The sequence below is a fragment of the Garra rufa genome, chromosome 3, assembly GCF_049309525.1.
Source record: "Garra rufa chromosome 3, GarRuf1.0, whole genome shotgun sequence".
Taxonomy (NCBI): domain Eukaryota; kingdom Metazoa; phylum Chordata; class Actinopteri; order Cypriniformes; family Cyprinidae; genus Garra; species Garra rufa.
Window position 1 is genome coordinate 13,390,341 of NC_133363.1, and position 14,013 is coordinate 13,404,353.

General features: G+C 41.3%; 1 protein-coding gene across 2 annotated transcripts in view; it reads left to right on the forward strand.

The window, feature by feature from the left end:
- cbfa2t3 (CBFA2/RUNX1 partner transcriptional co-repressor 3) overlaps positions 1-14,013 on the forward strand; it is a 39,832-nt gene that overhangs the window by 3,797 nt on the left and 22,022 nt on the right. For both annotated transcript variants that reach the window (XM_073835723.1, XM_073835724.1), the window contains exon 2: positions 13,511-13,657. In XM_073835723.1, the coding sequence (XP_073691824.1) occupies positions 13,537-13,657 (121 nt within the window). In that variant the 5' untranslated portion in view covers positions 13,511-13,536. The remainder of the gene's footprint in view (positions 1-13,510; positions 13,658-14,013) is intronic.

Genomic DNA, 14,013 nt, shown 5'->3' on the forward strand with positions numbered 1-14,013 from the left:
TGGTGTGAGGAAATGAATCTCAGACTGAGTAAAAGATCTGGGTCTTTTCCCCCTTTCTTTCCTAAGTTGCATGTATTGAAAGGAATGCCTTTCAGATCCACACTGGAAAAATGCATGAGATAAAAAATCCATAACTGCAAAGTGTGCAGTGTGTGTCACAGATGCAAGAAGGGAATAAGGTTATGTTCAAACTGCAAGTCTTAGTGCTGAATTCTGATTCTTCAGATCCTTTTGTTGTTGTTTGTTTAGCTGTTCACATTATTGGTAAATATCAGACTTGGGTGTGAACTGGTCACAAGTAAATATGAAACCCAGTGTTCATGCGTTCATTTATAAGCTGATGTGCCACGGAAGCCAATAAATTTACACAGGTGATAAGCAGAAGTAAAGATAAGGAGTAAAAGAGCAGTTTTTTCATGTACCTTTTTCTGAAGTCTTGCTTGGATAGAGTTGTCGTCATAATGTTTCTAAACATAATGCCACTGTATCCATAGGTACACTCTTAAAAATAAAGGTGCTTTAAAAGGTTCTTCACAGCGATGCCATAGAAGAACCATTTTTGGTTCCACAAAGAACCATTCAGTCAAAGGTTCTTTAAAGAACCATCTCTTTCTTACCTTTTTATAATCTGAAGAACCTTATTTCGCCACAAAGAACCTTCTGTGAAATAGAAAGGTTCTTCAGATGTTAAAGGTTCTTTATGGAACCATTTAGACAAAAAATTGTTCTTCTATGATATCGTGAAGCACCTTTATTTTTAAGAGTGTATGTAAAATCGTCATAAATGTCCATCTAGAGTGATTTCTAGGAATTCTATTCAGACTGGGATTGCATTGCAAAACATTGGATTTGTGTCTGATTTAGGACCACATATGGAAGTGGTCCAAATCGTAATTGAAAAGATCAGATTCCATGTGGTTTGTGCTGTTCACACTGTTATGAAAAAAAGAAAGAAAGAAAAAACAGATTCTGAGTCACACAAAATATAGGATTTAGGCCAGCCTAAGAGAAGAGACATCAAGTGTATGTCATATTTGATTGGCCTTATAATTAAGTGAGTTGCTGATGAATATACTCACATGATCAACATCTGTATTTCAGTGTCTCGCAATACTTACTCAGGGGTGAAGGCTCTATAAATCCTACTGTTATGGCAAATTGTCCCAGCAGTCCATCCGGTCATCCTACCGTGGCAACCCCGGGCTCCCAGCGGGAGTGCCAGGGAGAGGGAGCAGCAGGGACGGGCAAGAGGGGCAATTGCCATGGTTTCAGCCCTATTTATCCCTCCAAACAGTGGGAAAGACGGCGACGGTGTGGTGAGCACATGTGTTTGACATTAGTGTGACATGGCGGCCTCTCTCGGGAGAAGGAGAATGTCAGAGAGCAGAGAAGCCGGCCAGCTTCCAAACATCTGGGGTAACAAAAAACACATTTACGCCACATTGAAGAAGCTGGGATTTAACTCTCTGAGAGAGAAACCACATCACTCTCAAACACACTCGCTCTACTCATTCTTTTCCCATGTGTTCTCACAAGTAAAGGTGTTGTCCTGTCTTAATGACACAATACGTCAGATTTATAATGATAAATGCATGTAAAATGGAGAATGCTGTATACGCCATAGTAGCCTATCAGCATTAAGTCTGGTCCACACTGTCAGAACCTGAATATACCTTGCCTTGCATATCTTTAATAGTGCTAAGAAGTTCGTAAACATTGTCAAATCCAATTATTAGGTCTTGATGTGTTCATTGTCTCCCATCCAACTTAGAAATTTCCTTGAAATTGAGTGAAAAAAGCTTGCGTTTTGAGAAAGCTCTCTTCAGAGATACTGACAGTGCAAGAGACCCAAGCTTCTTGAAGAAATCAGAGGCTGCTCTGGCTGATTTTGCTTGGATTGTTGGATCCTCACTTCTCTGTAATGAAAAACATATCTGATCTGATCAAATAGGGAACATTTGTAAACCTCTTTGAGGAATGGCTCCCACTATGAATTGGCTTGTTTTGTTTGGATGATAAGCGAACTCTCGCTAAATAAGAAGGTGGGAAAAAGATTGGAGGATGTAAGGATACATTGCCAGCGGAAGTATGGCTGAGAGACAGGGCACCAGCTGGAGTAATCCCTGCTGGTAGAGGGGTTTATTAATCAAACAGTGTGGAAGTTCATATCACCGCTTCTGTCTGTGATAAAGCTAGTTCTTCACTTCCTCTCTCGCCCTCAGCCAGTTACTTATCACACAGTTCTGAGTGGTAACTACAGATGAAGTTCAGTTATTAAGCCCTCACACACACATACAATTCTCCTCACAATGATGTTAAAGTATTGAGAAGGGGCTCTGGGCTGGATTGGGGCTGGGAGACGTACGATGTAGCGTATTTGCACAAATTAAAGCAGCCGTTATCTCATGGAAACAGAAGCAGAGCGCCGGACTATCCTGTCATTCTTGAAATGGGTTTGAGCTGAATTTCACTGCGGCTCCAGTCTCTTACGAAGACCTTAATCTAACGCAGGGGTCTCCTCTGATAAGTTATTGTTCCACAACCAGGGATCCACCAGAAGGAAGTTTAATTTCCATACAAAAAAGGAACATTTTCAAAGCGAATGGAATTGGAAGAAACATTTTTGTTGATACCAGAATGTTCCAGATGGAGGGGGGTGGATACTTTTAAGAGGATGTTCCTACGTGGAAATGAATACAAATTCCTGCAGAGACTTTATTGTATCGAAAGTGTCTATTAAGAGGGATGAAAAAGAATAACGAAAGCTGCAGATCCCACTCTGGGAGGAAGAGAAACAGAGAAAGACAAGGGCAGTGAATAAACTTTCATTATTATTAGGCATATTTGATTTTGATTTGATATATTTATGGAAAGAAAATTACAAAATATCTTTGTGGAACAATATCCTAATGATTTTTGGCATAAAAGAAAATTTTGACGCATATAATTTATTGTTGGCCCGTGCTATTTAAGACTGGTTTGGCTGTCCAGGGTCACATATTAACTATTTAAATTACTTTAAATAATTGACAATAATTTAAATCCTAAATTTAATTGAAATTGAGAATGCAATGCAGATGTAGTATTTATGAAGTCTATAGATAAACAAAGACTTGAAGGCAATGTCAAATAAGAATGAAAAAGACAGAAATGTCTAACTGAAAATAATCACTGAAGTAGCTGAAAGGAAATAGACCGCTATAGGGAAATAACAAAAAGAATAATAACGTGCAGTAAACAGTAAAACTGTTAGGACTACAAACCAGTGTGCTTAAAATTAAGATAATACATTAAAATAATATGGTAAGATACACCAATTTGCAATATCAAGCAGCAAAAAAGCTGTTTTGTACAGCTAAAAATAACTGGATGTGGAAGCCATACCCATAAAATTTACAAATGGTCTCACCCACTCTTACATGAAGAAAAAGGTAGATATGTCAAAGTAACATTCCTGTGGATCACTGCAACACTGTACTACTTCAGCAATTCCATAGTATAAAAACATGAATATATATATATATATATATATATATATATATATGGATTATGTATATATAATTGCATGTTTTGCGTGTGTGTGAGTTGGGCAGGTTTCAGTCTTTTGTGCTCCATAAATCAGCAAGCTGTAATGACGCAAGAGCCAAAGCAAACAAGAGCAGTACTAGGCTACAGCTGGCCATAGCCTAAGAGAAAGAGAAAGAGAGAGAGAGTGAATACTGTGGAGAGACAGCAGCTGTCAGGCCCCGCATCGTGCACCTGTCACACAGGAAGTCAGGGCCTGCCACTATTTCCTGGATACGCCTCCTCAGCCAAACACTTCTGCTGTTTTCTCAGAGGATATAAGGGAGAGGGAGAGAGAGAAAAAGAAAAAAGAGCTAGTCATCCTAGTCAGGGAATTAGGATGAAAAAGGAAAAGGAACATAGTATGTTAGTTGTGTGTGCTTACACTCATTGGAGCCGGAGCCTATTGGAAATATTTTATACTAACACATTACTGTGTAGTATATGCTTTAAATTTCCTTGGTATTTTTTGGTGTAAAATGCTATTCAGAGTATGTTGCTGTAGATGAGAAACATTGACTGGTAGAAATGCACAGAAGCACTCTTTACGCTCATTTACATTTTCATCCTTCTCCCAGGTAATAGTTACCCATGTGACAGGATGTGACATCACTTCTAGCGCAGTAACAGATGGTGAGCACGGTGGCATGGCATTATAGCTACTCTTGTTTTTCTTCCAGTCATGTGAGCAGGGGATCTGTGGTGTGTATGTGTGTGTGTACAGGCCCTGTGTGTTTTGCTTGGCACGCGTCCTCTTTGTTTGTTAGGATTGTCAAGGCGGGTCCTCTGGAGGGCTTCTGTGTCTAATTCCCCAGCCGCCCCTCACGCTGCCTGTATGCAATTAACAGAGTAATTAAAAGCTTGATGAGCTAATTGGTGTTGGGTGAAGCTGCAGGTGTTTTGATTGGGGAGCTTGTTTGTGGAAGTGCGGAGAGCAAACAGATTCCTGTCATAGATCATTTTGTCTCTTTTCCCCCCACTATTAAAGTAATACACGAGTTTAGGGAAAGCAGTGCTATTACAACTATTTATCAGCCTTGATGGGAAAATTGTAATTGTTCCGTAATGATCGTTCTTGAAGGGCTGAAGGACAAGCATGTCTGATTATTTGTCCAAGCACCAATAAAACAGTCATTAGAATGATGATTTTCCTAGAAGAACAAAATTGTTTCATTATTTTAGTTTCCAATTCGTCCACAAAACTTCTACACAATAATAGACAATTAGAAGATATTTGATATTTTATGATTTTGCCTGCCTTTCCAGTCCTGATAGTTAATGGTAAACGAACTTGACTTGCTGTCCTCAATCCCTGTTGAAAAAAACAGCATATGCTGGTTAGGTAGGTTTTGATGTTGGTATGCTGGTTTAAGCGGGTCCTTTGCTGGTTTATGCGCTTGACCAGCAACATGACCAGCTAAGGACCAGCATAAACCAGCAAAGAACCCGCATAAACTAGCTAAGGAAAAGCATTAAAAAGCAAAGGACCAGAATAAACCAGCTAAAACCAGTATTCAAGCATCGAAACCTACCTAACCAGCATATTCTGTTTCCCCCATCTCTCCAGGGATGGAGGCTCAAACCCAAGGCTCACCTTGAGCTCTGTGTTCAACCCTCCCATTGTGGTACTCTCCACAGCGAGAATAACATAAATAGAGGAGGAGATGGGGAGGTGGAGTGATGCTGAAAGATTTGATGCTGGGGTGGTGCAATGAGTACTGTTTATATAGGCTGTAATGATAATTGACAGGACTAAATGATTAGGTTCTTGATTAGGAACTTAATTTCATGTACAGTTACGAAAAGTGGGTTTTTAGGCCAGTTAGATTCTACAGTTGGTCCACAGTCCCATAGAAACCTCATTGTTGTTTGTGGTCCCTTCTGTCAACTGGTGTCAGAGTGAATGTCGTTTAAACACTGTGACAAGCAATGTGCAACAAAACAATTTGCCCATAGTGAAGCACTTAAATGTCAAACATAGTTTGATTGGCTGTGATTTTGTCGCTGTCAGTGAAGACAGAAAAATTACTTGGTGGTCAAAAGTTGATGTATGTCACATCCATACAGTCTTTCACTTTCTTCTGCTTCTTTTAAACATTTCCTTTTTCTTAGGTGTCTTAGCTTTCCCCTCTCACTAAAGAACTCTCTCTCTTTGAATATCAGTTAACAGATGTGTTGGCGATGGCTGTATGCCTGCGGTACTCTTGGTCCCCAGGTGCCTGAGCTGAGTCTGAGGACGTTCCTATGTGTGTGCTTGTAAGAGTGTGTGACAGTTATTGATGTTCAGGTGTGTGAGCTCAGAACAGCGACACACACTTTCTCCACCTCAAGCACAACGGTTACTTCAGGCAGCACAGGAAACAACTACAAACGCAACAAGTCCACAGAAGGGTGGAGGGACATGAGAGTCAAAGTTGTCTTGGACTGTGAAACAGACAGATTTCTCCACTTTAAAACACCCACTAAAAAACTCAGTCCACTTACATGAACCTAAACAACAAGCACTTTCTTTTGTGCTAGCATGTTTTATATTGCTGATGAAGTGGCCATGCACTCATCTCTGCATCTCGACTGGTGCCCAGCGCTGTCCTAACACACTCCAGATGGGCCGAGCTGGGGAGTTGTTCTTGGCACGTCCCGGCTCGGCTGAATGTCACAAATACTTTCCTTTATTTAGGAATGGCTAAGGCCGGGCGGCTGAGGAGAGGATAGGAGGGAGTAGGGTAGAGAGCAGCTCAGCAACATCTGGATTTTATTAGCAGCCATTGGGAGAAATCTGAAAAGGAAGTTTTTTCTCTCTTGCCTTTTGGGGTAGTGCTGGGCTTTCCAAAACCCTGGCCACTGATGAAGCCCTCTCTGCAGAGAACAGATGGCACAGAGACTTCAGTACAATTTTATCAATATTCACAATAATATTCAAGCAAGTACGAGCAAAAAAGAGAGACCTCTAGCTGTGCTGTCTTGTGTTTTGGATGCTGCTCCATAGCATGAGATGCTCGTGTCCCAGGTTTCTTAAATTGACTGACCAGCAAGATTTCCTTAAGTGTCAGCTTGCCAAAATGACAATATTCAGAAAGCTTATTCTGGTCCATCAGGTATACAGTACATATACTGGAGGGCTGGTATCCTGCGTAGTTTAGATCAGGGGTGCCCAACTCTGTTCCTGGAGATTTACCTACCTACAGACTTTAGTTCCAGCCCTGCTCCAACACAGCTGTCTGTAATTATCAAGTGCTACCTAAGAGATTAATTAGCTGGTTCAGGTGTCTTTGATCAGGGTTGGAGTTGAACTGTGTCGGATGGTAGATCTCCAGGAACAGGGTTGGGCACCCCTGGTTTAGATCCAACTTGCCTCAACACACCTGCGGGGAGGTTTCTAGTATCCCTAGTAAGAGCTTGATTAGCTGGTTCAGGTGTTTTTATTTGGGGTTGGAGCTAAACTCTGCAAGACACCGGAGTTTGGGCACCCCTGCTGTACATACACCACATCACCTTGGCTATGCTGGTTAGGTATGTTTTGAAGCATTGTACACTCTTAAAAATAAAGGTTCTTTAAAGGGTTCTTCAAAGCTATGCCACAGAAGGACCATTTTTGGTTCCATAAGGAACCATTCAGTAAAAGGTTCTTTAAAGAACCATTTCTTTCTTACCTTTTAATCGGAAGAACCTTCTTTCGCCACAAAGAACCTTTTGTGAAACAGAACGGTTCTTCAGATGTTAAAGGTTCTTTATGGAACCAGCTTTATTTAACCAGCTCAGGATCAGCTTAGACCATCTCATGACCAACTAAGGACCAGCTTAAACCAGCTACCGTGCTTCAAAACATACCTAACCAGCATTTGCTGTTTTTTTTTTCAACAGGGCAGCCTGGACCAACAGGGTAAAAGGAAAGTATCTTCTGAAGTAGACCATGGCCATGCCAAGTAGGTTCCTGAATTAACATCCATGTTGGCCAGTGGAGTCAAGGCTTGGCAGGTTAGCTTTAGCAATTAGCCACTGCTAATATATGCCATTATGAACCATTCTGCCACTGGAAATGCTTATGGATAGCAATCTCCAAGTATTGCTTTTGCTTTAACTTCAGGGAGAGGAAAATATACTGTAGGAAACGGGGGAAAATGGTTGTCTTTCAATAATGTTGCAAGAATGTTTATCCAGGAACTCATCCTTCTTGGCTAAATCAGGATAAACCCTTTAAAATGTGTTTGAGTGGAATATCATCTGTCAATAAACAGGTTTCCTTTCATTAAGTTCATAAAGTGTTATAGTCGTGCTGAGCTGAGATATTACCACTTTCTGGATGAGGTGAAACCCAAGAGAACAGCGTTTAGCGTATGTCTGTTTTCTCATAACAGAAGGATATGAGGATCATTTTGGAACAGCGACAAGAGAATGTGTCTCTACACTCTTTTTCCCCAACATTCTTTCCCACACACACGTACATGCTGGACGTCTCTCTCACACACATACATATACAGAGTCTCAGGGCCCAGGGGTCTGTTCAGCTTGTGACTAAATACGCATTTATTGCCATCTGAATGTTTGTTTTCTCAAAACATATTTGCTCAGCTGAAGACGCCTGCTTAGGCTCACAGAGAGTGTGTGTTTGTGTGTGCGTGCTCTCTCACCCTGTTTCTATTGTACTATGAGTGAATGAGTTGTAAATAAGTAAAAGATAAGCTCTCTTGTCCAGTTTGGAGACCACATGATGCTGGGCAATCAGATATAGACACATTTTCAAAACCTAATAAGCCACCTCGCTGTCAACTACCTATAGTATATAGCCAGGTGATTTCCTAATGGGCAACCTAACTGTCCAACCCCATAAGTGACTGATTTGAAAGAATCTATATGCAACTTGACTGCAAACATTCGAATAGCCTTCACCTCGAAAGTGCACTTATGATGCAGTCTAAGTAGTCAGCTCAGTAGCAATAGAGCCAACTACTCACCTCCCCAATACTAGTTCCCATACTAGTTCACATGACCTACTACAAAGGCCTCTTTAGGGGACAGCATCATGTCTGTCTTGGGATATTGTCCAGTCAGATACAAGCCTTGTGGCAATATCTGTTTCTTCACTATAAAAATGATAGAAGGTGGGCTCCAGTCCAGGGGTCTACTGAGGAGCTTTGGGTGATGATGAGTAGAGATGGTGGGATGGCTGGGGAGAAGGGATAGCGGATGGACAGGTCTTGAAGTGCTGGCCAGGGGTCGAGGGCTGTAATCCTGCTGTTTTGATGAGAGGACTCTGTTTGTGTGGACTCGGCTGCAGCCTGATGGGGAGCAGATGTGGGAAGGCAGGCGGTCGGGCACAGAGCCAGAGCAGCTGGGAGAAATTAAAAACAAGAGCATTCCTAGAGACTGGGGGAATTACAGAGGGGTGGAGTGGATGGGGTTAGATACAGGGACAGGGAAAAGAAGCCATGTGAAGAGAGAGAGAGAGAGGGTTACCTCAAGGGGCTTTTCATTGTGTTTGAGGGAAAGGTAGCTTAGTACAGACTGATAGTCAGAACAAGTGCCAGTTTAAGCAAGGAACCACATCACATACAAACACATATATACCTATAAACACGGTCATATGATAGACTTCTGGTGTTTTTATATAAATCTGATTATAATGACAACAGACGAACCTAGCCAGTAATCCTGTCCCTAAAGAGATCTTTCTGCCTTTTAAGCTTATACATTTGCCTCTTTTTCTTATAGAAACAAACACAAAAGATGACTTTCTTTATTCATGAATTATTTTATATTTGAGGATATCCCTAGATGTCCCCAAAATAGGTTTAGTCAAATTTAGCTAACTTCCTAGCAAAGTATGGCTAAATAAAACCCTCACAAAGTCTTAAAAGAGCAAATCACAGAAACCAGAATTCTGGGCTTGTCATTATATGATGGATTTTTGCGTGTTTGGATCTTTTACTGAAAGCAAATGTCCGCTGATCTAAAAAGACTCTAAAAAAGCTTCAGAATTACAAACTGGAGCCCTTTTGTGGTGCGCTTTTTCAGTCTGATTATAGCACACAAAAGCAGATGGACAAGGTTAGTTTTAGCTGTCCTATAAGTGTGCGTTTTCCTTCAGACATCAAGCATATGGCAGAGGCAACGGCCCAAAGAGACTGCTTTAACATCATTACAGAATCACAGCATTGAGGATCAAATCACACATCTGTAGGAGGTCGGTTAAAAGCGTATTGCACTGCGAGCTAGATCTGTTTGGGTTATTGATCTCTCAGTATGGCTCCTCCGTCTCATAGAGATATGAGTGACTGGCTGTGTGTGTATGCTTTATTTTTAAGACAAGAAGGTACCCACAGGATTTTTCCCCCTCAGAAGTTCTCTTTATAGCTTTTAATGAAGTTCTCAGTTGGTTCATTTAAATTGTATTATTTCTTAGATGTTTCTTGTGAAAGAAAGTCTGCCATGTCTAAAACACATTTGTAAAATTAAAAAAGGTGTGCTGTTAAGTGCTGTTAAGTAATCAAAATAAATAAAAAATTACCAATAAACAAAGATAAAGACTCAAGATGGTCTTGGAGAGACAACAAAGCTAACAAAAAGTGATTTTTCTTTGCTGTACGTGGATACACAGTTGCTTTTACAGATGATAAAGCTGTCATAAATTTTAATTTTCTTTTCAGTTAACATTGTCTCTTTTTGTATCTTATCTAAGTATTGCTTTGTCTGGGCATTATGGAAGCACAGATGGTCATAGAAGGGGCTCATAAATGGACTTTCTAATGTATTAAAAGTGAAATCCAGTGCCCGGTGTCTGTGTGTGCGTGTGTGTGTGTGTGTGTGTGTGTGTGTGTGTGTCCTACAGTGTCCTTTAGCTGGTCAGATTAATCAGATATCTGTAATCCCACAGTGGATACAGGGCAGACTTGCCTCTCTTCCCTTGTGTTCACTTATATTTGACAGCCCCTCTGTCCCTTTCTCAGTCCTCTGGTGGGAGTTTGTGCCACTGCAGCCAGGTCATGGCAACTTCCACAATCCCCAGAGAATGCATGCAGGAATTACCATGTTTTGCTCCCCTAAGAGCAAATTAAAAGCAGTGATTATGGACTGTTTTTCTGCCAGGAAGTTTTAAACCAGCCCTGGGATGAAAAGGGATCTTTTTAAGCTTAAATAATGTCAAATTGCAGAAATGGCTTCCTTCTTATAATGCTTCTGAATATACATATATCTCAGCCACCCTGCTCTCTAGATATTGACACTGACTCCTAATACTAACATTAACGTTACCTCATGTGTGACTGATGTGTGTCTGTGTGAACGCTTGCTGGCCCGTTTTTTGTTTAATGGCCCTTCTGAGGCTGCAAGCTGCAAGCTGCTGGACTGAGTGACAGATGGACAGGCAGGGCTTGTGGCTTTAGCAAGATCTCTCTCTACCTGTCTACATTTGGCAATGACAGGGACAGTGATGCACAGAGCAGTGCACCGTTAGCCCTGCACGGCAGGCCAGCTAGTGCCTATTTTGGTCAGCATGGCATTAGTCCTAATACCTTGTTATGTTTATTGCCCTGGGGCACCAGTCAATCTTTAAATGAGAATTAAGAGCTAATTTCTCTTTTCACATCACCTCTTTTCTCATTTTATTGTTATTGCTATTTTAGCTTTTATGTAATATTCTACATGTATAATTCTTTATTAATGTTTCAGTCGCTTTACCTTAAATGCTGGTGATAGAAAGAACCCCAAACCAGAGCTCCCAAACCCCTTAACAGATTGCAATTTTTCTGAGTAAAACAACAAACAATAAATCCTGTTGTGCATTTTAAATGAAAATCTTGGTCTTGGACCAGCTGCAATAATCAACATTTTGTTGGCTCGAATTTAATTTCTGTCACAATGCACTAGGTAGCTCCGCACATCATGAAATGCCATTGGACTATAGTGCCATTCTGTACAGGTATTAAACATATTAATGCAGCCTCCAAGTCCTCATATATGTTCTAATTACATTGCATAGCACTTTTGTTATTAGTGAGAACAGACAGCTACCTGGTGGTGGAAAATTTAGAACGCACTATATGATTGAGGATCAGGAAAACACAAAATCAGCAGAGGACCCTCAGCATGTCCCCTGTGCTGAGGTGGCCCCTAACCCACAGACCAGCCTCAAACCCTGTCACCCTCCTGCAGCTGTCATCCCTCTAAGGTCGAGCACCAATTATCTGGCTGTTAGTAGTTTGGCTGTGACCCTGTACGTTTAGTTATTTTTGCACATGACATCTCGGCCAGGCGGTGGGGGCTTTCTCCGAACATGGCCTGGGCTGGTGGCCCTAGCATACGGTCAGGGTGTTGTGCTGTTTTTCGGGAGGTCTATCTGACTGAAGGTGACAGTGGAAAGAAGTAAGGGCAACTGATCCACAGTGAGTGACAGCACTGAGACAAGAGGCGCCTGCCAGAGAGCCTGCTGCTCAACACATGCTGCTGTACAGCCTCTCGCACACATTGCAACATATAGGTGAAAAATGCACATGCTTACCGTTTACTTTAGTGCATTTAGTTAACCTATGCCAACAAAAAAAAAAAAAACATGCATTATTGTAGTACTATATATATATATATTAGAAATACGAATTCCACTGTTTTGTGAAATACCATAATGTGCTAAATAACATGGTATATGAATTTGTCAATTATAATTTCTAAGAAAAAAATACAAGTTTCATTTAAGAAGTCTTTAAACAATCTTATGGACTCTTAGAGACAGACGATGTTAAGGAGTAGCAAATGTGAGCTGTCACCAATGATGTTGTGTGCTAATCTCAGTACCATCTGATGGTACTTCTTTTGGAATATCTGTGCTTTCTCACACACATTAGGTTTTTGTGCTTCATGAGAACTCTTGTAAGTATTTAGTCATTTAGTATGATTTATAAACTGTTTTCCTTATGGGAACCAAATTTGTTCCCATCTTGCCAGAAATTTCAGGTTTTATTATCCATGTGGGGACATTTGGTAGGACCCAACATTGGAAATACCTGGACCACACATACTCAAACACACATATATTACATCTTATCTCAACACTGATCCAACAAAACCCAACGACTGTTGGAATCTGGTGTTTGCTGGGGCAGTTTTGCTTCGAGAGTTTTGAGTGAAGGCACGAACTGCATTTCCATCCCTTAACTGACAGCGATGAGTGTGCTTTACATGTGAAGATAGAACTGGGGGATCAGCATGTGACAGTATGGTTAGGGAGCTGGGTAGACAAAGGGATTGTCACGTGACCAGGCGGACAAGAGTGAGGAAGACTTGCCATGTTTGGTACCTCAGCGAAGCAAAGATGAGGGTCGGTGTGAACGCAGCCTTGTTGAAGTGTTCAGCACTGTGATGGACAGCAGCAGATCCAGCTGCACTTGTCACTGGCTGTCAAGAGCCTGTCCATCCGGCGCACAAGAGCGGACAACAGGCGGGGGAGCGGGTGGGGGGTGGAGGACATTGATGTGGATGTCAGGGTGATGGGGGGGTTGGGTGGTGGGCAGAGGGGTCCCGTCAGCAGCAGCTGAGTAGGAGAACAGGTGTGACTGGATGTTTCCAACAGCAGTGACATTTACCCTCTGCCTCAGTCTGCCAAAGCCACACTTTATCTCTATCAGCGGAGACTGCACAGATTTACTGCTATGAAATATTATAAGTCTGTCTGAACGACTCACTAGAGGGGTACTGCTGAAAAAAGAATGCCACACGTATGATCTAGCACCGTGAACAAGACGAAACATATGTGTCAAACATGATACCGTTTAAACAAGTGCCATGTAGCAGAGTAAAAGTATGTATTGGTCAGAGCTATGGCCTGGCAGTAATGAGGCTTCAGGCACATTAAGGGGGATGTGGGTTTGAATGTACATGTTGTTGTTCTCATCATCTTGCTACTTTTGTTATGTATAAAATGTTCTAAAAGAGTATAACTGTATCATGTCATCCACAGGTAGCACAGGACAGAAGGCTGGAACGATGCCAGATTCACCTGCTGATGTCAAAACCCAGCCCAGGTCAACTCCGCCCACAATGCCACCTCCACCCCCTGCTGTCAGCCAGGCAGCCAACCGCAATGCATCATTCACACCCACAACAAGTAAGTTATCCTAGTACAAACATGCATATATGTGACCCTGGACCACCAAACCATTATTAAGTAGCACAGGTATGTTTTTAGCAATAGCCAAAAATGCATTGTATGGGTCAAAATTATTGATTCTTCTTTTATGCCAAAAATCATTAATATTTCAATTAAAGATCATGTTCCATGAAGTTGTTTTGTAAATTTCTTACCATAAATATATCAAAGCTTAATTTTTGATTAGTAATATGCATTGCCAAGAACTTCATTTGGACAACTTCAAAGGCGATATTTTCAATATTTACATTTTTTGGCACCCTTAGATTCCAGATTTTCAAATAGTTGTATCTCGGCCAAATATTGTCATATCC